Raw genomic sequence first — 23,852 nt, 5'->3', positions numbered from 1 at the left:
TGCGGGTGTGGCACCTACGTTTCCAAGATAGTCAGATCCGATCGTTTCTCGAATGCAGACTCTGTCTACAAAGTCATCTTTTACTTGTGCTCTAATCAGTCCTATGCTGCATTCTCTGATTTTGCAGGAAGGATCTCTAAAGTCTGATTCAGGACCATCTTCTCCTAGATCTGGCCGTTCCACTACATGTTTCATGGAGTTTGATGTCAACCAGATGATGAGATTTCTGAGGACTCCTATTCAGATGGGAGCCCCCCCCCCCCCCCCCGGCTGTGTCCCCAAGAAAGGATCCAGATCACTCCATCCCTCCCGAGCTATTCAGTCTTCTCAGTTTCCCTATATGGCTGACTTGACACATTTCCAGAGGGATTTGATTAAGGAACTTTCAAATTCGCTGGAGAGTAACCTGCCAGCAGACTTCCAAAAAAACTGGGGAGTCCCAGTTGTCAGCTCTTCAAGCTACTATGAATGTATCCATGAGACTGCTTTAAATGCTGCAGATGGTGTAGCCTGTGCAGCTGGTACTGGCATTATGATGCATCATGCCTGGGTGTAGCTATGTGACTTGGCAGAAAGTTTTAGAATGTCCTTCATCAATGCCCTTTATGATGGTTCAACCTTGTTTGGACCGAAAATCAAGGACACTTTTAACAGAAGTGAACAGGTCAGAAAGACCTTATCTACAGCTAGAGTACATTTTTTCAATCCTTCAGAGATCCTTCTCCCAGAATCAAAGAGGCAGAAAGATTTGGTTCAAAAAAGTCTCAAGGCTTTTACCGGGGTACTTCTGGGTTCATGCCTCCCAGAGACGGAGATTAAAGCAATCCCACAGGATGTCACCCTAGAGGTAAAAATGGTCCGCAAAATCCATGTTTCCATGTTAGATTCTCAGAGAAACCTTTCCAGCATTCCTGAGCACTTGCCCAGTTGCTGCACTCTGGAGGCAGTCAGGGGAATGTTTCCCCTTTCACTGTCTAGCCTGTCAGTACATAACTCAAGATTTTATGGGTGCTAAGGATCATTTCCAAAAGCTGTACAATTTCCCTTTCTAGAAGCTCCAAGAATAAAATGAAAGATTGCCAACAATCCACCCAAGCAGTTTACATCTGCAGTAACAGAGATTTACAGGTTACTGGTCAAAAGAGTCATCTAGCCAGTCCTCAAGGATTTCTTCCCAACGGTTTTCTGGTAGCAGTCCACATACCAGGAAAATCCAATGTTCTAGCCAACAGGCTCAACAGATCTATTCTGATGCCTCACAAGTGGTCTCTGAAATACACTGGAGGAAAGGATTTCCCCCAATGAGGTCAACCTTGCTGTGATTTCTTCACCTCACCACTTAACAAGTGCGGCAGGATTTTTGCCCTAATTCCCCCTGGGGGGGGGGGGTCACCAAGAGATGCTCTAGTCTATGTTTGGCCTCCTGGTCATCTTTACGTCTACCCTCTCCTACCTCTAATGCCCAAATTTCTTCAGAAAGCAATCCAGTTGAAGGGCAAGGTTATCCTCATTGCCCCCATTTGGCCTCAGCAGGTTTGGTTCCCTTCCTGTGGTCTTATGTTCTCTGTCCTCCTTGGACACTGGACCCCAGTCTCGATTTGGTATCTCATCCATCAGGTATGGTTCACCTGGACATTCGAGGCCTCAAGTTGACCACAGGATTTCTCTCTGTCCAGACAGTCCAGGCTTTCTTTTCCAATTCGCCAAATTTTAATGTCCTCCCAGAAACCTGTGACTAGGATAATATACAGGAGTAAATGGGAAAAAATTCTCCTGCTGGGCAAAGCAGGGGCAATTGGACCCCTTTACTGCTCCCATTCCTGCTGTTTTGGATTTCTTGGCGTTGATTTTTCAAGGAGGTGGTAGTTTTTCCACTATCAAAGTTCAGCTAGCAACCATCTGTAATCATTACACTGGAGGTAATACTTCCTCTCTAGCTTTATCCAGACTTTGTAAAGCATTCCTTAAAGGGACTTTTCTGCTTAGGCCTCTGATTAAAGATCCTACTCCACCTTTGGATCTTAGTGATGTCCTTCATGGATGCATCTGCAGTCATAACAACTGGGTTGTCCTGTCGTCAGGCAGCCCTTCGGTCGGCCGGATTCCAAAGTCCGGGTCCGGCTTCGGCTGATGTCGCACTTCACTCGACGTCATCTCTGCTGGTCTTCGGGTATAAAGGCATCAGCCGACGCCATTTTCCCCAGTCTTTCTTGCCGCGTGGCGCCCGAAGCAGAAGCTGTTCGCAAGTGCCGGTCGGTCAGATCCAGAGATTACTACTACCGAATACTACTTCGAAGACTTCTAAAAGCTAAGTACCCCGTTGGGGACTCTTTCTTGCCTCAGCCGATGTCAGAAAAAGTCAATAACTGTTTAACTTGTGGGAAACAAATACCTCATAAAGATTTCCACTCTTACTGTTTGCCTTGTTTAGGCCCAGACCACGACGTAGCAGCCTGTTCGGCCTGTGCTTCTTTCAACCGACGAACGCTTAGGCGTCGGTCGGAGTTTGCTGAACAGTTTTTCGGCTCAGATTTTGCGTACATTATGCCGTCGGATCATCCGACTACCCAAATTGTTAAAAAACGCAAAGAAAAAGACCGACACTCGCGGTCCGCGGTTTCGGCCGAAACCATGGTTAAGCAAACCGCGAGTGTCTCGGTTTCGGCCGAAACCGAGAAAACAGATCAAAGTACAGCTGAATCTTTGACTACTACTGAGGTTCCTGCTACCTTACTTGAATCGGCCTCAGAAATTTTACCTACAACAGTTGTTACTAGTAACTTATCAGACACCATCCCTTTGGATGTTTCTACCCCAGCACGTGGTGCTGCTAGGCCTCCTGCAGCCATGTCTATTAAGGCCTTTGCCAGGGCTAAAGCAGCCAAATCTGCTAAATCAGTGCCTGTTAAACCCCCCTCAACCAGGCCCACTTCTAGTTCACAAATGCTTACTCTGGCAGAAGATTTAATATCCTTAATTAGGGGATCTCAATCTCACCCAGACAGGGCCTCTCAGCCCCCAGAAAAGAGACCTAGAGCAGAGCCCCCCGAGCCTGTGTCCTCTGATGATTCTGCGGATGACTCAGATATTACAGACCAGCCAGAGGCTCCTTTCTCCAATTATGAAGACTCAGATGCTGAAGAATCCATTCCAGCTGCTTCTCCACCAGAAGTATTCTCCTTTGGGGAAACCTTACATGCCATGCGAGAACAATTCCAATGGCAGGAACAGGATTTCTCAGATTCCAGAAAAAGACTTAGGACTTTTCTGCACCTTCCACAACACAGGCCCTTAGCTATACCTCCTGTCCTCTCTGTTGTGGACGATGCATTTAATGATGTCTGCACTGCACCAGATTCCCTACCTCCAGCCCCTGCCAAACCAGATAGATTTTACAGGGTGCCAGACACTCATCATCACCTATACAAGGCCCCACTTGCAGACCCCAAAACTATATCCCAGGGGCCTAAGGCAGTAGCCTCGACCACAGCAAAAAACCCTATTCCTTCTGAAAGGGAAGCCAGGTCTTTAGACAGATGGGGCAAAAAAGTTTACACCTCAGCTACTCTCTCAGCTAGAGCTTTAAACTGTCAGTTTCACATGATACAATACCAAGAGTTTATGCTAGATCAGTTATCTAAAAAGCTATCCTCTGATGACTCTATAGATAAGAAATATGTATTAGAAATGGTAAATAACATACAACAGGTTAGTAACCATTCCTTAAAATGTGGCTATGATGCACTGGAGGCTTCATTTAGATCAGCCATGACTGGCACAGTGATAAGAAGACATGCATGGCTGAAGGAACAGGTCTTACCGAATCATGTTAAAGCTAAGTTATTAGATGCTCCTATGGATAAGGCCAGTTTGTTTGGTACACCTGCCCAGCAGGTAATGAAGAAAATGGAGGAAAAGGCAAAATCTGTACAAACGGTTAAAGATTTCTTGCAGGTTCAGCCCCCAAGGTTTAGCCGGAACTGGCCTGCCAAAAATTGGTCCTTTCCTGACTCCACAAGATCCCAAAGGGGCAGGAATAGACGTTCCAGAGGCAGAAATCAATACAGAGGGGGTGCCTACATAGGACGACAGTGGCAAGGTAATAACAGAGGCACAGACACAGCCACTACCATTACAACAGCAAAATCACAGTGACTTGATTCTAACTCCGCCTACCAGGGAACAAATAGCAGCACCATTAGGCGGAAAATTAACCTTATTTTCGAAAAATTGGCACTGTATCACAAAAGACAAGTGGATTTTGCAAACCATAGACCAAGGTTACCGGTTCCACTTCCACACTCTACCAGTCAAAAGAGGAATGCCAAACCTGCCACCAAATCAAAAAACAGAAGCTCTACAGCAGATAATGCAATTAACAAAGATGAGAGCTGTGGAAAGAGTACCAATAAAAGAACAAGGCAAAGGATTCTACTCCAGACTATTCCTAGTTCCAAGAAAGGAAAAAAGTTGGAGACCTATTCTCGACCTGTCCACCTTAAACACATACATCATTGTCCCAAAATTCAAAATGCTGACCCTACAGCAACTCCTTCCCATGCTGGGCAAGGAGTGTTGGCTGGTAACTCTAGATCTCAAGGAGGCATACCTGCACGTCCCCATTCGACCAATTTGCAGAAGATACCTCAGATTTCTTGCAGGATCAGAGCACTATCAATTCTCAGTATTGCCCTTTGGCTTATCTACTGCGCCCAGAGTATTCACAAAATGCCTGGCATCAGTAATCGCCCACTGCAGACTACAGGGAATCCAAATTTATCCATACCTGGACGACTGTCTGCTACAAGGGGACAACAAAAGCAAGCTGACAACAGATTTACAAAGGGTCATTTACTTGCTACAAGCACTGGGATACACAGTCAATTTACAAAAGTCAAGGCTGATACCATCCCAAACAAGGACATTCTTGGGCGCGGAATTGGACACAGTAAAACAAATGGCATTCCTAACTGCAGAAAAACAAAAGGAACTCCCTCTTTACTTCTTGGCACTAACAAGACAGAACAAGCTAACAGCAAGAAAAGTTCTGCAGACCTTGGGCTTCATGGCATCATGCATAATATTGGTTCCACATGCCAGACTACATATGAGAAAACTACAGTGGTACCTAAAGAATTTATGGTCCCAACACAGGCACAGCCTAGAAGCAGAAATTCCACTGATCCCATGCCTAAAACAGGAGTTCCTATGGTGGGCTCAAGCATGCCAGTCAAACCCAGGCCTACCCTTTCACAACTATCAAGCAAGCCAAACCTTCACAACAGACGCCTCAGACCTAGGATGGGGGGCTCACATGCTGGACAAATGCGTACAAGGATTGTGGACGCAGGACCAGCTTCACCTGCACATCAACCTAAAAGAAATGCTGGCAGTAAAACTGGCAATCCAAAAATTCAGACCATTTCTCAAAGAAGGCCATTTGATGATAAGGACAGACAACACCACAGTCATGTGGTACATCAACAAACAGGGAGGCACTCATTCATACCCCCTATGCAGAATGACATTGGACCTTTGGAACCTGGCACTCAGCTACAACATCCAGTTACAGGCAATATTTGTACAGGGAAAGGAGAATACTCTAGCAGACATGCTAAGCAGAACCACCTCGGATGCTCACGAATGGATGCTACACCCGGACATCTTCAAGACCATCTCAAAGAAATGGGGAATGCCACAGATAGATCTATTCGCTTCCCCTCTCAATCACCAGCTCAAAAAATTCTGCACAAGGACATTCCACCCACTTGCATGGAAAGTGGATTCGCTCTCCTTCAGCTGGAAAGGTCTGACAGCATATGCATTCCCACCTCTTCCCTTGATACACAAGGTATTACTAAAAATCAAGGAGGAACGTCCAAGGATAATCCTGATAGCTCCGAACTGGCCAAGACAACACTGGTACCCATTGCTGAGGAGCATGTCTCGGGACAAAATGTGGTCAATACCCCTGATGCCTTTGATGTTAACTCAGAACAACTACAGCATCATGCATCCAAACCTAAAAACATTGCAACTGACTGCATGGAACATCACATAGCAGCAACTAATCCAGAACTTTCCCAAAGGGTTAAAGACATCATCCTTGAAGCCCGCAGACCTTCAACAAGAAGGAACTATGCAGGAAAATGGAAAAGGTTTGTCATTTGGAGTACTGAAAGAGGAAAAGATGTGTCGCATATAGATATTGCTAACATTCTGGAGTATTTGGCAGAGCTTCTACATACAGGCCTGTCCTATTCCTCCATCAAGATACATGCATCAGCTATTTCAGCAGAATACAGCTTTGATCCACCTGTCTTTTCACATCCTCTTCTCAGGCAGTTCCTCAGAGGGATCAAGAATGTAAAACCTCCTAGGAAACCACCATTGCCAGCTTGGGACTTGAACTTTGTGCTAGAAAAGTTGACACTCGCACCTTTTGAACCAGCAGCAACAGCAGACCTACAGCATCTATCATGGAAAACTGCTTTCCTACTGGCAATAACCTCAGCAAGGAGGGTTTCTGAACTTCAGGCCCTAATGGCAGTACAACCCTTCCTAATCTTCCACCAAGATAGAGTGTCCATGAGGACTAATCCTACATTTATGCCTAAGGTGGTATCCAGAGTGTCTTTAAACCAGGCAATTCACCTACCTACCTTCTTCCCCAACCCACAAAACAGAGGGGAAAGAATGCTGCATACCTTGGATGTACATAGACAGCTACGCTAATACCTGGACAGAACCAAAAGTAACAGAAAAACTGACCAGCTTTTTGTAGCCTATGCAACAGGAAGGGAAGGAAAAGCTATTTCCAAACAGACAATCTCCAAATGGATAGGAAATTGCATACGATTCTGTTACTCCTTCCATGGAAAACCAATTCCACAGAACCTAAGGCCTCATTCTACAAGGGCAACAGCCACTACCACAGCCTTCTTACGAGGAGTGGCAACCAAGGACATTATTGAGGCGGCTACTTGGACCTCCGTGCATACATTTGCCAAGCATTATAATTTACCTCTGTATTCCAGATCCCGAGCAGGGTTTGCCACTGCTGTACTGCAAGGGATCCTAACCACACCATAATCTATTCTTCCTCCTCCCCTAGTTGGCTATGGTATTCTACCCAGTTGTTATGACTGCAGATGCATCCATGAAGGACATAGTACAGTTTTGTACCTACCATAAATGTAGATGTCCAAACTGGATAGCATCTGCAGTCAGGATTACCCTCCCTCCTTCCCCTCTGTGGTACTCCTAGGGTATTTACCCTCCTAATAGCTAGCTGGTGGGGGGAGTCTCTTATGGTGTATTTGTTTGTATATATGTACATACATGCTTAATTTTTGTGTTTGCCTTCTATCTTTTTGGAAGCATTGGCATTTACCCAAAATTTAGCCTTCCAAGAGGGCAACTGGCATCTGGGGCAAGAAACACTGAGGAAAATGGCGTCGGCTGATGCCTTTATACCCGAAGACCAGCAGAGATGACGTCGGGTGAAGTGCGACATCAGCCGAAGCCGGACCCGGACTTTGGAATCCGGCCGACCGAAGGGCTGCCTGACGACAGGACAACCCAGTTGTTATGACTGCAGATGCTATCCAGTTCGGACATCTACATTTATGGTAGGTACAAAACTGTACTTTACAGAGCTTGGTTCAGCCCCCCCCCTTGAGCCTTCAGCCAAGTCTGACCTCAGATTTCTTTCTTGGAAGACTATATTCTTTGTGGCTATTAACTTCTCCTCTAGGCAAGTTTTTTATTCTATAAATATTTTGTAGATATCTTTGTTATGGAACAGTTCAGTTGAAGAACTTGAACAATTTGAGATTTATCTAACATCAACTGTTGATTTTTTAACTTTTAAGAAAACTTACTAACTGTATAAAATGTTTTTTGGGCATACAGTTAGGTGAGTCGAATACAAACATTTATAAGAAATACATATTTAAACCATACAGGTATGCTCCCACATTTTATTTTTAAGAATGTAGTGAAACGACAAATGATTAGGTGTTTGAGGTTGAACACAAACAGTATTATTTTTGAGGAACAGATTGAGAGCCTAAGTTATGATTTTGTGAGTCAAGGTTACAGTATAGATTACGTAAATTTAATTAAAAATAATGTCAAAAAGCAAAGCCATGTTTGAATACAGATTCCTTCGATTCAACAAATTTTAACTAAAATACAGGTACTACTGAGTTAAGGTTTACCACTAGTTGTAATAGGCACATCCAAAACATTTCAGAAGGTGATTAAGAAGAACCGGTACGTACTGGAAGAAGTGGAAGCATTGAAACTCATCTCCCCCTAAATCCAAAGTTTACCTATAGAAAAGGTAAGAATCTATAACAAAGGTTGTGTTATAAAGCTCTTAGAATGAGAGAGAAAATAACACCACAAAAGAGGGGCACCTTTCCATGCCATAATTGTACTTGTGTGCTTACACAGAAATTCCTTCTTCATCCTATGTCAAATGTAAAGAGTTTAATAAAGATGAATGCTTTAGTGAAGCATATATCGAGAATGGTGAAACACATCACTTTAACTTTGCAGTTTCACAAGTGGTTAAGAACTGGGATTTAATAAGCAGAACTGAAGCTCTAGAAGTATAATGGATGACTATTTTAAGGTCTTAACAGCTACCAGGGTTGAATGAAACATGTAATTTAAAACTTTTTAAAAACGCGACCACTGACCGATTTTGAATGTTTTTTATTTTAAACTAGGATGTTTATTTTTCACTATTACTGATTTGCTTGCCTTTAAGAGATGATTAATTAGGATGATGTCACTAAATAAGATTATTTAAATGTTTTTGGTTTTTTTTGCTGCAAGTTTTAAACCCATTGATGAAGCATGTTGTGTGAAAACTGTTGAGCTAGTTGTTCTGAAAGTTTGTATATTAAGTCAGTGAAGTGCCTGGAAGTTTTTTGAGCCATTCTTGTTTTTTTGGTATGTTAGTGTTCTGACTTGGATTTTCAACCTCCATGAGCTGCTGGTGGTTGTGTCTACAACAACAGAATTTCTTTTTTCCCCTCTTTGAACCTGCTGTCAATCATCCCCCCTCCCCCCTTTTCAATTTGACCATTCATTCCCCTATTACTGTGGCACAAAGGTGGACCAGTTGGGGCCATCATTCAGACAGCTGATAAGGGGGGGTTAGTTTTTGTATGCACGTACGTGTAGTGTGTCTGTGTACTTTGTGGCTGTAACCCCGCACACACACACACCCCTAGCAATTTCCGTAGCGGGGTGGGGAAAGCACTGTTCATGCATCAGGAGGGGACAGGCAGTAGGCTGACTGCAGAGGATGTCCCTTCATTGCAGCAGGAGACATTCCACCATATGGCCCTGCTCCTTCCCTGATGCATGAACAGTGGTTTCCCCATTCTCCAACAGGGAAATTGCACTGCTCCGTGTACTCTGTGTGTGCACACTCCTCTCCACTCAGTGGGAGTGGCTAACGAGTCATACCGCATCACTGCTGCCCCTCCCTGCCTGGCTCATCTCGTACTGGAGTCTCTAACTAAGCCTTGGTCACCTTACTACAATTAGGACTCCATCCTTGAGCACCATGAAGCCGGGCTACCATAACAGAATATATTTGCAGATGAATCACGGTCACATTACTCCTTCAACCCACTAAGAGGGATTGGGGTTCTATAGGGATTGGAGGTGGTATAACGCTTAAGATGTTTACCTCAGAGATGCAAGCTATGGAGTTTGATACTCACCTTTGAGAAGGAAATTGACTAGTCTTAAAATCGCTCACAGGGTCAACTAGCCTAGTAATTGACAGTGAACTATAAGAACCCTGTACATAGTTTCATTGCAATTATTTTATTTACAACACAGTTACTTTTCTTTGTTGTCCTTAGTACAGCGAAATATTAGTGCAGTAATGTAGTTCAGTCACAGTCTGTATGAGGGACAGGAGGGGCTTGAAGAATAGAAATAGACTTCCAGCAAGGTTTAACTCTGTGTAGGTGCCTTGTGCACTAACTAGGGTTCCTCGGGACTGTGGTACAAGACCAGTGTTGCTCTTCATAGGAATATGAGAACAGCCAATGAAAGTTCTTACTGCAGTAAACAAGGACATAAGGTGAGTAAACCCAAAAGTTATGGCTTACTGTTAAAGTAGCCTCAAAGATGTACTGTTATGGCAAATATCTTACTCACAGCTGTAGTTTTTTGTTTGTGTGTATGTACATCACAGCTTCTTGACAGCATCTGTGCATGTTGACATGATATGCTGGAGTGGGTAGCAGAGACTGATTTCTTCTACACAATGCTGTGTTGTACTAGTGGGTTAAAGATCCAAATATTTATCATGTTGATAAGTTATAGGCTTGTATTTTTTGGAGTTGTCCGCTCTGAATATCCAATTTTTGTCCTGCATCTGCAGTCTGTGTTCAGGAAGCATTGAGTGGCAACTCAGACAGTAAATGTCTCTGTGGAGGAGTAAGTATGCAGTGGCATAGATTCATGAACTATAATGTTTAATTTTTTAACCTTGCCAGGCCCAGTACCCAAATGTTTGTACTAAAAAAGGTGGAAAAATAACCTAGTGAGTGCCTAATAAACCCTACATTCATTGTACAAATGGAACTGTTTACCTCTCTTGTATTACCCCAAGTCTCATGTACAGTTAGTAGGGAAATTCAGAATGATGATTGCCATATTGTTTTTATTGACAATATATTTCATTTATGGGTGAGCACCTGCCTCAGCTGGAGGTAAGAATTAGGGACTATTCAACCCAGGGTTAAATTGTCAAATTGTTTTTATTGGGGGTACTGGCAAGACTGTCAATGCTGAATAGATTTTTTTTAAAATACTGAAGCCACATGGTAGACTTTCTGTGATGGTAAAGGTTGCTTATCAATGTTATATTGCAAACATAGAAATTCATTTTTTATTCATTTTTAGGTTCAGATTTAATAATTAAGCAGTCATCTTTTGGTTTGATCACTTCTGTATTTCCTAGTAGGATAAAGCATTACTATGCAGTCAAAGTTTATACTAGATTTTTGTTATATTTACCATATTGGAGAATTTAGTGTGTCTGATCCGTGTGAACTTCCTTTATTCTGTAGAAGAGGCATCAGTGTTTCTAAGCAGAGTCTTAAGTGTTAAACCAGCTGCAGTGTTATTTTTTCACATACTGAAAAAAATCCCATGTACCTTTAAGGTAATTTCAGGGATATGTCCACATATAATGCCCATTTCCACAGTCTCTGTTTATTGCATTTACGTAGCAAGTTTTTTGCAATCAAGTAGTAGTAATTGGTGATCGTTAAGTGCAGGGCAGGCTGCTTTTCAGGAGTTGTTTTTGAAGAGAGTTTTTTCTCTTCCTGAGCCTTTGACCTGGGGCAATAGCCATTATTTTGTGCAGTATTATGGGACATGGTCCTGCTGCTGTAACATGATGACAAAGCCTTCCGTAACGCAAGTCAGAAAATATTGTATGATTACTTAAAATAGCATTCATCCAGAGAACAGCTTTTACAGCAGTCTGGTCTCTGTTAGTAAAGGTCATGAAGCTGCCTTTGAATGTACACCATCCTTATAGATCTTGTTGTGGGAGGAATTATTGATTGCAGATCGCTTGCTGTAAATGTTTTCGGACATGCTGGTGTCTAGCAAGCAGAGTAGTGTCATTAGCACTTTTGGTGCATAATTATTGACATTATAACTCTGCTTTCATGATAATCATATAGCCCTACTGGATAAAGCCAGAGCATTGATTGGGTTCACTGTAGATGTAGTTATCTCTCTTCCTTCCTAGTGACAGTGGAAATGACTGAGAGTAGTAAAGAATGTATAGCAAATTAAGTAAAAGGAGTTAATGACTTCATTATCTTATTAAAAGGTACTTATATTTTTAACTAATTTGTTTTCTCTCCTTTTTTTTTTGGTAGTGTTTGAGAACATTAGTTGGACATACGGGTGGAGTCTGGTCATCCCAGATGAGGGAAAACATAATAATTAGTGGGTCTACAGACCGGACATTAAAAGTTTGGAATGCAGAGACGGGTGAATGTATCCACACACTTTATGGACATACCTCCACGGTCCGCTGCATGCATCTCCATGAAAAAAGGTAATCCTGGTTCTTCATTATCTGTGTGGTAATTGCACCTCTTCAGATCCCGTCTTCTCTGCTCCATTTCACTTCAGTACTGCATGTGAAAATACAAAGATAGCTACTTCTAATTTAGTGTTGTACTTATTTTTTGATGATGTAATATTACATTTGGCAAAATGAGAAAAGAGCATGTGTATTTTATTGAAAATAACAGTGTACCCAAACTAGAGCAGCTTACAGCACACAAGAAATGCATTAGTTGATTTGAAATTAGTGTCTGGAAATGGTCACTGCTAATGAAGTGCAGATTGCTGCTGCATCACAGTAGAAAAAGGTCTTTATCTGTTATGTGTTGGAACAGTTGGTAAAAATGTTTTGAACCTTTAAATGAGTTCAAAAGGTATTTATTTGGGAAAACATTTATTCTGAAAATATTATGCAGATTCTGCATTTAAAATGTGAGAATTAGCTGTTTAGATTATGCCAGGTAATAAAGGCAATAATACTGATTTTGTGTATGTTAGAATCCGCAGCTCAGGGTCGTACAGTTACAGAGCAGCAAGAGAAGAACAAGTGAGGACTTGAATGGAAGCATCTGTTCTTTGCTCAAGGTGCTGCAGATCACTGACAGAATATTCAGTCTTGAGGAGACTGCTTTTATGGCACATTACTGAATTTTTAATGTGTTGCTGAAGTAAGGAGAGTGTAGTAAGACATTGTGAACTTAGAACTAGCCTACAAGCTGAGATGTACAAGCCGATGTTCTTCGTGTTTCACTGTTTCAGTCATCACATTTGGGTTATCTGCCTGCAGGTAGCCCTCAGCCGGCCTGAATACCAGAGTCTTCGGATTTCTGTGTCGGATGCTGTCACTTCTTCCATGACGTCAGGTCATCAGGGGTATAAAATATGCAGCTGACACCATTACATCAGTCTTTCTTGCTTTGCGGTGCCCGAAGCAGAAGCGGTTCGCAAGTGCCGGTCGGCCGTCTCCTGAAATTTTCGTTTTTCGAGTTTCTTACCCGAAGTCTTAAAAAGATAAGTACCCTGTTTGGGGGATCCTTTTTCTTGCTGTAACTGATGTCAGTAAAAGTTAACAATTGTCTTGCCTGTGGAAAGCAAATACCTCATAGAGATTTTCATTCTTACTGCATCCCCTGTTTAGGCCCAGACCACGACGTCCCTCGCTGTCAGTTTTGTGCCTTGTTCAACAACTGAACTAATCGTGGTTGGCCTATTTTTGTAGCCAAATACTTTCGTACTCGATCTACGTACTCCGAAATTTCTTCGTTAAGCCATCCGACTACCGATCGTCTGAAAAAACATAAGGATAAAGACAGAGACAGACCGCATAGGTCCAAAACTGCCGACGGCGCTTCCGTTAAGCTTGTCGCCAGTCAGCCGGTACTCGGTGAGGTGCTTTTGCAGTCCCTGATACCCGCTACTTCAGATTCGCAGGCCTCTACTGAGACCCATTTGGAGTCCGGTATGCCGTGAGATGCTTCTTCGACTATGGAACCTGCAGATGTCTCTACCTTGGATGGGTCCGGAGCCGCTGTGCAGGCACCGGCTTTTGAGGGTGTATTCTGGCCTACAAACATTCATATTAAACTGACGCCATAGTTTCCATCCAGAAGTTCTGAATTCCTCAGGCCAAAAACTCGCACTATGCCTAGAAAACCGACGACCAAACCATAGACTCTGGCCCATATGCCTCAAAAGCAAATGCTTAGAATGGCTGAAGACCTTATTACCTTAATTAGGGGAAGCCAGCCTTCCCCCTCTAAGAGACCTAGAACTGATTTTCTTTCTGATTCTTCTGATCAGGAATCTGATATCTCTGCTTCTTCTGATTACCAGGATTTTCCCTTATCTACTTATAAGGATTCTGATGCAGAAGATTCCATTCCCTCTGCTTCCCCACCAGAAGATTTTTCTTTCGGTGAAACCTTGCATACTCTTAGGGAGCATTTCCGCTGGCAAAGCCAGGATTATTCTGAGTTAAAAAGAGACTTGGGGAATTCTTACTCCTGCCTCAAACAGACCGTTAGCTATTTCTCCTGTTCTGGACATTATAGATGCTTTCTTGGAATCTAGCCTTACCCCAGACACTTTACCTCCAGCTCCATGCCAATAAGAGGATCCTGCAAACAATACCTACATTTCAGGGTGGGCTCCATGCACTTTCAGTTCTCTGCACTTCCCTTTGGCTTATCTACTGCACCCAGGGTGTTCACAAAGTGTCTAGCTCCAGCCATTGCATTTTGCAGGCAGAGAAATATTAAAATTTACCCATACTTGGACGATTGTCTGATTTAGAAAGTCAGGGCTTGCTATTACAACACCTGGCATTTGTAAAGAAACTTCTAACCTCACTGGGGTACACCATCAACAAAAGAATTCTAACCTAGTACCCTGCCAACAGGTTGTATTCCTGGGAGCAAGCTTGAACACAACTTCCCAGATGGCATTCCTCACTCCGGAGAAACAGGTTTATTTGATAAACTGTTGGCTACAAAACCCCAGCTATCTGCAAGGAAAATACTGCAAGCTCTGGGGTGCATGGCCTCTTGCATTCTACTAATTCCATATGCAAGACTGCATATGAGGAAACTCCAATGGTATCTAAAAAGCCTATGGTGTCAACATTCTCAGACCTGGAAGCAATGATTCCTATCATTCCTTGTATAAGGGCAGAGTTCCTTTGGTGGGCAAAGGCCTGCTACCACAACAATGGACTCCCTTTCACTCTCCCCCCCTGCCGCCCAAACCCTAACAGCAGACTCATCAGACTATGCATGGAGCGCTCACATGGCAGGGCAGTGCATTCAGGGCAAATGGAACCTGAGACAGATGCACCTGCACATCAATCTAAAAGAAATGTTAGCTGTACAGAATGCTGCGACAGCCTTCAAAGACCGTACTCTTCCGGGGCAACTATTAGTAAAGACAGATAACACCACAATTATGTGGTACATAAACAAGCAGGGGGGAACCCACTCATACCCTCTCTGCAGACTAGCCATGGCTCTGTGGAACACAGCCTTGAGCTCACAAGTACACCTACAAGCACAATTCCTGCCAGGCAAATAAATTTACTGGTAGATGACTTAAGCAGAAATCTCATGGACCCACATGAATGGAAACTAGAACCCAAAATATTCAACCTCTTGAGGAACAAATGGGGACTCCAGCGATAGACCCGTTTGCCTCCCCTCAGAACTACCAATTGAACAAATTCTGCACAAGAACTCCCCACAGTCAAGTTTGGAAAATGGATGGCCCTGTCCTTTACCTGGGAAAGCCTCTTGGTTTATGCCTTTCCCGCTCTGCCTCTCCTCTCGATGGTTCTGCTAAAGATCAAACAGGACAAGCCAAGGACAATACTGATTGCACCAGACTGGCCACGCCAGCACTGGTGCCCCCTCTTGCGCAATATGACACTGCTACAACCATGGCACCTGCCTCAGACCCCTTCCCTGCTGTCCTAGCAGGCGGGCCAGATTCTGAACCCTCAACTTCAAACCCTGAACCGTGCAGCCTGGCTAATTCCTTGAGCTCTCCCCTAGCATCCCTCAGTAAGCAGGTGCTGGATGTCATTCTGGAGGGAAGGAGGCCTAGTGCTAGAAAATCCTAAGCTGAAAAGTGGAAAAGATACTGTTCCTGGAGCCAGGCTCAGGGAAAATGGGCACAACGGTGCCCAGCTTACCTCATATTCTTCAGTACTTAACAAATGCTCCACAATGGCCTATCCTTCTCGTCAATTAAAATTCATGCCTCTGCCATTTCAGCTCATTATAATACTGAGCCACCCCTCTTCTCTCACCCCTTGCTAAAACAATTCCTTAGAGGGGCCAAAAATGTAAGGACCCCCCCCCCCCCAGGAGAGCTCCCACTCCAGCGTGTAACCTTAACTTTGCATTGGAAAAGCACACTCTCCCTCCTTTTGAACCAGCTGCTACAGTAGAGTTGAAATTCCTTTCTTGGAAAACAGCCTTCCTTCTAGCCATCACTTCAGCAAGAAGAGTGTCTGAATTACAGGCCCTCATGGCAGTGGAACTCCTCATTATCTTCCATGCAGACAGGGTTTCCCTCAGGACTAATCCTTCCTTACTACCCAAGGTGGTGTCTAGTGTGGCCCTAAATCAGTCCATTCATTTGCCTACTTTTTTCCCTAATCCACAAAACAAAGGGGAATGTATACTGCACTCTCTGGATGTGCACAGACAAATTAGATTCTGTTTGGGCAGGACTAAGCCTCTCAGAAAATCTGAACAGCTGCCAGTTGGTTTTACTGCAGGGGCAGAGGAGAAGGCCATTTCAAAGCAAACTATTTCCAAATGGATAGCCCATTGCATTCATTTTCCACTACACGCATCATGGAAAACCTACCCCACAAGGGGATAAGATCACATTCCACAAGGGCTGCATCTGCCTCTGCGGCTTTTCACAGAGGGGTCCCTTCCAGGGACATCCTAGAAGCTGCCACCTAGAACTCTATACATACCTTCACCAAGCATTACCACATGCTTATTTTTTCTAAATCCAGAGCTGGATGTACCACTGCAGTCTTCCAGGGCTTAATAGCTGGCCCTAATGCTCTTTAACTTCCTCCTCCCTTCCTTAGCTTTGGGAATCGACCCAAATGTGATGACTGCAGCAGTGAGACACGAAGAACATAGTACAGTTGTGTACACTTAACATAAATGTAGATGTTCGAGTGTATTCACTGTTGCAGTCCTGGTTACCCTCCCTCCAGCCCCCTGACTGATCTTGGCTCTGCCTTTCCTTTTTGTTTGGTATATTTATTTTTTCTTGTGTATTTGCTTTTTGACGGGGGTGTACCATACCATATAATTGCTCCCTATTGTGGGGGCACCTGACATCTGGGGCAAGAAAAACTGATGTAATGGCGTCGGCTGTACGTTTTATACCACTGACGACCTGACGTCATGGAAGAAGCGACAGTATCCGACGCAGAAATCTGAAGACTCTGGTATTCAGGCCGGCTGAGAGCTACCTGCAGGCAGATAACCCAAATGTGATGACTGCAACAGTGAATACACTCGAACATATACATTTATGGTAAGTGTACACAACTGTACTTTCTTTCAAAGTCCACAGGTCTAGCTTGACCTCTTCCTTTAATTGTTTACTTTTTACTGCAGAGTAGTAAAACCACAAATGTATTGTTTGCTAAGACCCACTTTATTGCACAGAAATGATCGACAGTAGGTTTGGTGCAGTGAAGTAACTTATTCAAAACTTAAGTTTTATGTGCAGGATGACACTGAGATCAAAGATGTGCAGGATGTAAATTGTATGCATCTTGTTACCTTAAAGAGCAGCTCTATCTGGAGAGATTGCATAATTGTTCATGCCATATTCCTTCAATGTACCACTTACCTCTTCTGCTTATAAATAGTTTTTAAAGTGTGTCCCCCCCACCAAGTGATCTTTGTTTTGCTTTACCTGGGGAAGGTGACTGTTATGGTGGGATACCATGAAGCTTCTAAAAATGCAAAAGCTGTGTGTCAGTTTTGAGCAGCTAAGGAAAAGGGAGATGCTACTTTGATTAGGAAAGCTTTTGACATTTTGTTATTTAGTTTGTTGGTTATGCAGACCTTTTTTATTATAAAGGAGTGGGTTCTGATGATTAACGTTATCTGCGGAATGTGTGATCAGTGGACATACACACATCCACTCGAGTCTTCATTCTTTTGAATCATTTTAGTATTTTGGATGTCTGACTCTGATGGCATAACTGTGGTTTTGTCTATAACTGAATTCATGAAAGGTTTCTTTAAGGCAAAGAATAGGTGATTTGCTTTCAGAAACGCATTTCTTTATCTCTGCTTCCCACCCCTGACCAGGAATGTTTTATATTGGTGAGAAATAGCAGTGTTTTGGAAATCCTTTTTTGTTTTACTGCTTTCTGTTGTTACTACCATGTGCGCTCACAGATGTTCACACTAGGTCCTCTTCCCCTATTGGTCATGTTGTGGTGTGCCCGGGTGGTTGAAATTCCTTGCATGTCACTGAAGCTGCTTATGCTCTTTTCCCAACCTGAGGACACTGCAGACATTTTTCAGTTCCCATTTCCAAAACCAAGACGTTTGTGTCCAAGACCTTGACTGCTGCCTACGGCTTCTCCCCTGGCTTTCCCTGAAGTGCTCTGTGGGGTTGTATATCAAACTCTAATCATTATAGTTAATAGCAGTTTAGTTAGAAACTGTCTGATAGCATTAAAGAAACTCTATCAAGAACTGTATGTTATGTTTAGTGTAAATTCTTAATGTTCCAGGAAGAAACCTGGAGTATGTATACAAAATCATTGATTTTTGATGTGGAGTAGAAGTCGTCATTCTTGACGGAAGGCGACTTTAAGGAATGGGTTACAGCTGTTACAGGTCTGGTGTCCGTATAGCTTCTGGCACTTGTTGAACTTTTGTCTTTAAGCTGTAGTAACGTCATACATTCACTTATTCAGTCACCATACTTTTAGTTCTCATCTGCGCAGTCTAAGTGTTTCTTTGAAACCTGCATACAAATGTGTAGTTTTGTGTGTTTAATTTACCTTTCTGAATCTTTTCTTTCAGGTTTTGGGGGGGGGGTATGCACATATGCACACTTGAGCTTAAGTAAGGTATTTACAGATGGCTGTATTTTTATTTATGACAAAGAGAATGATGAAAAAAGATAAATTTTCCTGCAGACTTATGGTTGAAGGCTTTGAGCTGGGGCATGCTGCTGAAGGGTTGGGTTTCAGCAGTGATGTGCACGAAGGTATTTAATCTTCCACTGTTCCACCTTTTCTATCAAATTGAATTGCTGCCATGTAGGCCATATTGCACAGGTTGGTACACACCAAATTCGGATGTTGCTTTGGTGTGGTAATTGCCAGAGGCTGTGTTCCCATTCTAAAACTGCATTTATTTTAATGGCTCCCTAACAGTAATAACCCTTTCAGTGGTGATTGCTGCATATAGATTTCTGTAGAAAAATCAGGTATTACATTCAGTGCTTTAAAGGTACTCTTGACCAAGGTCTCAAGCCCTGTCTGAAGATCTTAAGGTGCAGCTGTTTTAGCACCCCACTAGTTAGAGAGCTGCTGTTTGGCCCTCAGGCCTACATTGTATTTTAGAAGTCCGAGGACAAGAAGAATAAACTGTCAGTCAGGAGTTCATCCTCCCCTCCCTAAATACCGCTGAAATGTTCTGTCCAAACAAGGTCCTTTTTACTGATGAAAAATAAAGGGGAAAGCTACCCAAAGAAATAATGACCTTCCAAAATAAATGGCATCAAGAAAACAGAGGGAAGCATGGGTCACTCGGGGCTTTTGTTGCCCTAGGAAGCAAGCTGTAACTACCACAGCCCCCCCCCCCATTCCAACCCACCCTCTTTCTCTCTCATATTAGGTATGTTAGCTACAGGGGTCTTGACATTTGTCTGCACTGGCTTCCTAAATACTGCTGGAATTTTCCATCCAAACAAGGTCCTTTTTACTGAAAAAAAAATAAAGGGGAAAACTACCAGAGGAAGAATGGCCTTCCAAAACAGATGGCATCAAGAAAACAGAGGGAGGCATGGGTCACTTGGGCTTTTGTGGCCCTAGGAAGCAGCTGTTACTACCACAGCACCCCCCCCCTCACTCCAACCCACCCTCTTACTCTCTGATAGTAGGTACGTTAGCTACATGTGTCTTGACATTTTTCTGCAGGGGTTGCAGGCTAAATTTCCTCACAGAACTTCAAAAAAAATTAAAGGATTCTGTAATACCAGAGGGCCAGGAAGATCTGATCATTACCCATTCTAAGAGAATTGTGTGAGCAAGGAACCTTGGAGTATCACAGGGAAAAGAAAGGGAAAAACTTCTACTCCAAGCTCACTGTTGTCCCTAGAAAAAGTCAGTGGACACCCCACTCTAGACATGTTAGCACAAAACAAATTCCTGAAAGTACCCAAATTCAAAATGTTGAGTTTTCTGGCACTGATTCTAGTGCTGAGCCAAAGGCCTCCACTGTTACCTTCAGACCATAAGGAAGCTTACCAACATGTTTAAGTTGACAGAGGTCACTGATGGTCCTTACTCTTTTCTGACAGGGAACTTGCTTTTCCTATTTATCTCCTTGTCCTTTGGTTTAACTCTGTGCCAAATGCCTGAACCTGGTGATAGACACTGCAGTTGTAAGGGCACCCACATTTACCTTACTTTGACAGTTGCCTGGTTTGTGCAAAACCCGTACAAGACTCACATTAGTGTTGGAGTTGCACCCTCCACTGCCTTGTCAACCTGAGGTTTACACTTAGCCAGCAAAAGACATACGTGTCCTAGCCAGAGAGTGATCTTTGTGGTGCACTGCTGGAGACTAGCGGCAGAAGAGAAAGTAGAAATCCTTTTAGACTTTTTTCCGTGTCACCAAAGAAAGAGTGGACTGCTAGGTAGGTTCACAACAACTTGTATCCTGTGGTTTCAACCATTTTGACAGTCGTTCTGGCCAGATTATATGAGGAATATTCAGTGGTACCTGTAGAAAATTTGAGGCAGTAATCCCATCATTACCTTTTATTAAAACATAGTTGCATTGGTGGGTGCAGCAGATACAGAACAAATATGGTTTACCCATCTGTCAAGCTTTCCCCAACCCCACCATCTCTTGGGGGGGGTCACACCATAGACCTGAGGCTTAGGGCACCTGGAAGGTAGTAGAAAGGAAGCTGCATATGAAAGAAATGCTGTCAATCCATTGTGTTGTGTTGTGTGCGGGCTTTCAAGAAAGTCTAGAAACTTGGCACAGACAGTACAAGTGCAGTGTGTTACATCAGCAAATGGGAAGAGGGACTTGCTTTTATTAGCAGCGCAAACTAACCATGCAAACCTGATCTCTAGCATTGAAATGCAGCCTGCTCTCTTCTACAGCTTACATCTCTTAATGGGATAGATCAACTGCAGAGTAGCCCGTAAGTACCATTGTAGATCCTAAGTGTGTGCTTTAACAGGAATGTACTTCTGCATCTGGTAGACTTGTGGGACGTAGACCTCTTTGCTTCTGTGAGAAGCAAACTCTATTCCAGAAAAAGAAAGAGTGGTCAGTATATCCCTTCTCCTGAACTGGAGAGACCCATGTCTAATATGCACTGCCAATTTTTCCTTGCTTCCCAAGGTAATTTAGAATGTAAGATAGAGGGCAAAAAGGATTTTGATTGCACCTTTCTCCCCAGGGCAGTACTGGTTCTCTTGCGTGCTTCATTTAGCAAGGGAGAAACCTCTCATGTTGTCCTAGCATGTAGCCTTCTTAACGCAATGCCAGGAGTCCCTTATACACCCTAGCCTGTCCACCCTGAACCTATTAGATTAGACGATATGACTTTATTTCCCTTTGGACATCTGTGTCCGACAGGTGCAAGCCATCACAAGAGAGACTAGGTGGTAGTGTTAGAAAATCATACTTAGCTATGTGGTAATGATTTTCACTCTAGTGCTAAAGGAGAGGTCCAACAACCTAAAGCAGGAGATGTGCCCATATTCACTCAGTACCTTTCTGAGCTTTTCAACACACGCCTAGCCTAGTAAAGGTACACCCGCCATGTCAGCCTGCATGCCTTTAGATCACCCCTATACATGCTCCCAGCCTTCCAGTGCATTTGCTGAAAAGCATCCTGTATCAGCCTCTTTGGTAGACCCTAGCTCCAGCATGGGGTTTGATTGTCAGGTTGGCAAAATTGAGCCTAGCACCCTTTGTACCAGCAGCTTCTGCTAAGCTTAGATATGTCTTGGCTTTTTTTTTTTCTGATTAAGGTTGCATCAGATAGAAGTGTGTGCACCAGTCTTTTTCCTCTGCAATACAGGCTCAGAAGCCATGTTTCAGCTCCCACCTGGGCTGTATTCCTGAGTGTCAATACTGTTAAAACTTCTGGTTGATAAGTCTGAATTTGAGGCCAACCAGCCTAATTCCATGGAGCATAGTCTTGATGCAGTCATTCAAGGTTCTTGGGAGCTCAAACCTGAGGTCTCCCCTCCTTAGGCTTTCTAGCTGGCTGCCTCAGTGCTAGGTGGCATCATTTGGAGGAGTATTGGATCATCCCATGCTGTGTCTTATATCTAGCATATCTTTGAGCAAGGAATGCAGGACCATAGTCTTGGGGAATATGGCCTGATGACATTGTTTGCAGCCTGGTTCCACAGTATGCAATATCTGTGTTGCTTAACACCAGACATATGTCTGTTGTGTGCACACTATTGCAAACAATTGTGTGATATCACAACTGAAAGTAATGAGTGCTTGGACTCGCTTCTTGGTCTGTTGTGAGGAGCGACAGCTTTAGTGGGTCACATTGACTACAGTATGCAAGATACGCAATTCTGACAGTTTTATTTGTTGCTAGTTGTGGTATTTGAGTGATTCAGCTGGAGTGAAGTACTGCTGTTAGTATATATTCAGTTTGTGGGATTAACATATTTTTTCTATAACTAGCCTGTTCAGCTATTAATAGAATGGATATTTTTTAACTTGCCTTTAGTTGAGGGAGGGCATTTTGATCATTTTTGTCTGTTAAGGCTGAAATGACAAGAGCAAGCATTGATATCTTGGGAATTAGTGAACTAAAATGGACTGGAATGTGCCATTTTACATCAGATTTTCTGTTGTGAGCAAGAATCTTGCAGAACAAATGTAGTTTGTAAAAATGTGTTAATAAAAAGGTTTTAAAATCAGTGCTCTGCTGCAGTCCCCAAACATGATAGAATGATCTCAACTGGACTGCAAGGCAACACATTCAACATTTCAGTTGTACAATTTGAATCCAACTACTGATGCTAAAGAGAAGGAGGTTGACCACTTTTACAAGGACCTGCATCTTCCTTCGGAAACAACACTAAATAAGTTATTAAGTTTATAATAGGTGATGGGAATGCCAAAGATCGTAGTCAAAGTACAGTAGGACTAACGGGCAGGTTTGGCCTTGGATTTACGAAATGAAGCAAGATATAGATGGGGTAGAATTCTGTCAAGGTAATGCACTAGTCAGAGCAAACACTCCTGCAATTAGCCTAAGAGACTGCTTTGTACATGGCTACCACCAGATGGTCAGTGCCAAAATCACACTAATTTACTTTGCAATCAGAGATGGAAGAGTTCTACACAGTCAGCAAAAACAAAACCTGGAGCTCACTGTGACTCAATCAGCATCTTAACACAACATTTAAAATTCAGTTTAGAGAAAACAAGAAAAGCATCCAGGCCAGTGTGATACAAGTTCAGCAGTATCCCTAATAAATATGTATTGGAGGTGAAGAATAGATTTAAGTGATTAGACCTGGTGGGCAGAGTACCTGAGGAACTGTGGATAGAAGTTCAGGATATTGTCTTGGGGGTGGCAACAAAAATTATTCCAGATAGAAGATTAAGAAGACAAATTGGCTGTCTGTGGAGGCTTTTATAGTGGCCAAGGAAAGGGGTAGAACAAAGGCAATGGAGATAAGAAAAGTCAGATTCAGTGCAGATTTTCAGAAAATAGCAAGAATAGATGGAGGCATATTTAAATGAGCAGTTTTAAAGAAATGGAAGAAGACAATGAAATGGGAAAGACAGGTCTGTTCAAGAGGATTGGTGATAGTAAGGATGCTTCCAGATAAAAATGGACATAATTGACAAAGTTGGGAGGGACCTACTAAAAGCAGAAGATATTAAGAAAAGGGTGACAAGAATACAAAAGAACTATACAGGAAAGACCCCAACATCACCAACACGTAT

General features: G+C 43.1%; 1 protein-coding gene across 4 annotated transcripts in view; it reads left to right on the top strand.

Annotated features, from left to right (window-relative positions):
• FBXW7 (F-box and WD repeat domain containing 7) overlaps positions 1-23,852 on the top strand; it is a 1,850,919-nt gene that overhangs the window by 1,764,674 nt on the left and 62,393 nt on the right. For all 4 annotated transcript variants that reach the window (XM_044062041.1, XM_044062042.1, XM_044062043.1 and 1 more), the window contains one exon: positions 11,934-12,115. In XM_044062041.1, the coding sequence (XP_043917976.1) occupies positions 11,934-12,115 (182 nt within the window). The remainder of the gene's footprint in view (positions 1-11,933; positions 12,116-23,852) is intronic.

Source organism: Protopterus annectens, chromosome 2.part1 (genome assembly GCF_019279795.1).
Source record: "Protopterus annectens isolate FY-2018-M chromosome 2.part1, PAN1.0, whole genome shotgun sequence".
Lineage (NCBI taxonomy): Eukaryota > Metazoa > Chordata > Ceratodontiformes > Protopteridae > Protopterus > Protopterus annectens.
Note: the sequence above shows the minus strand (reverse complement) of the source record. Positions and strands in the feature narration are given on the sequence as shown.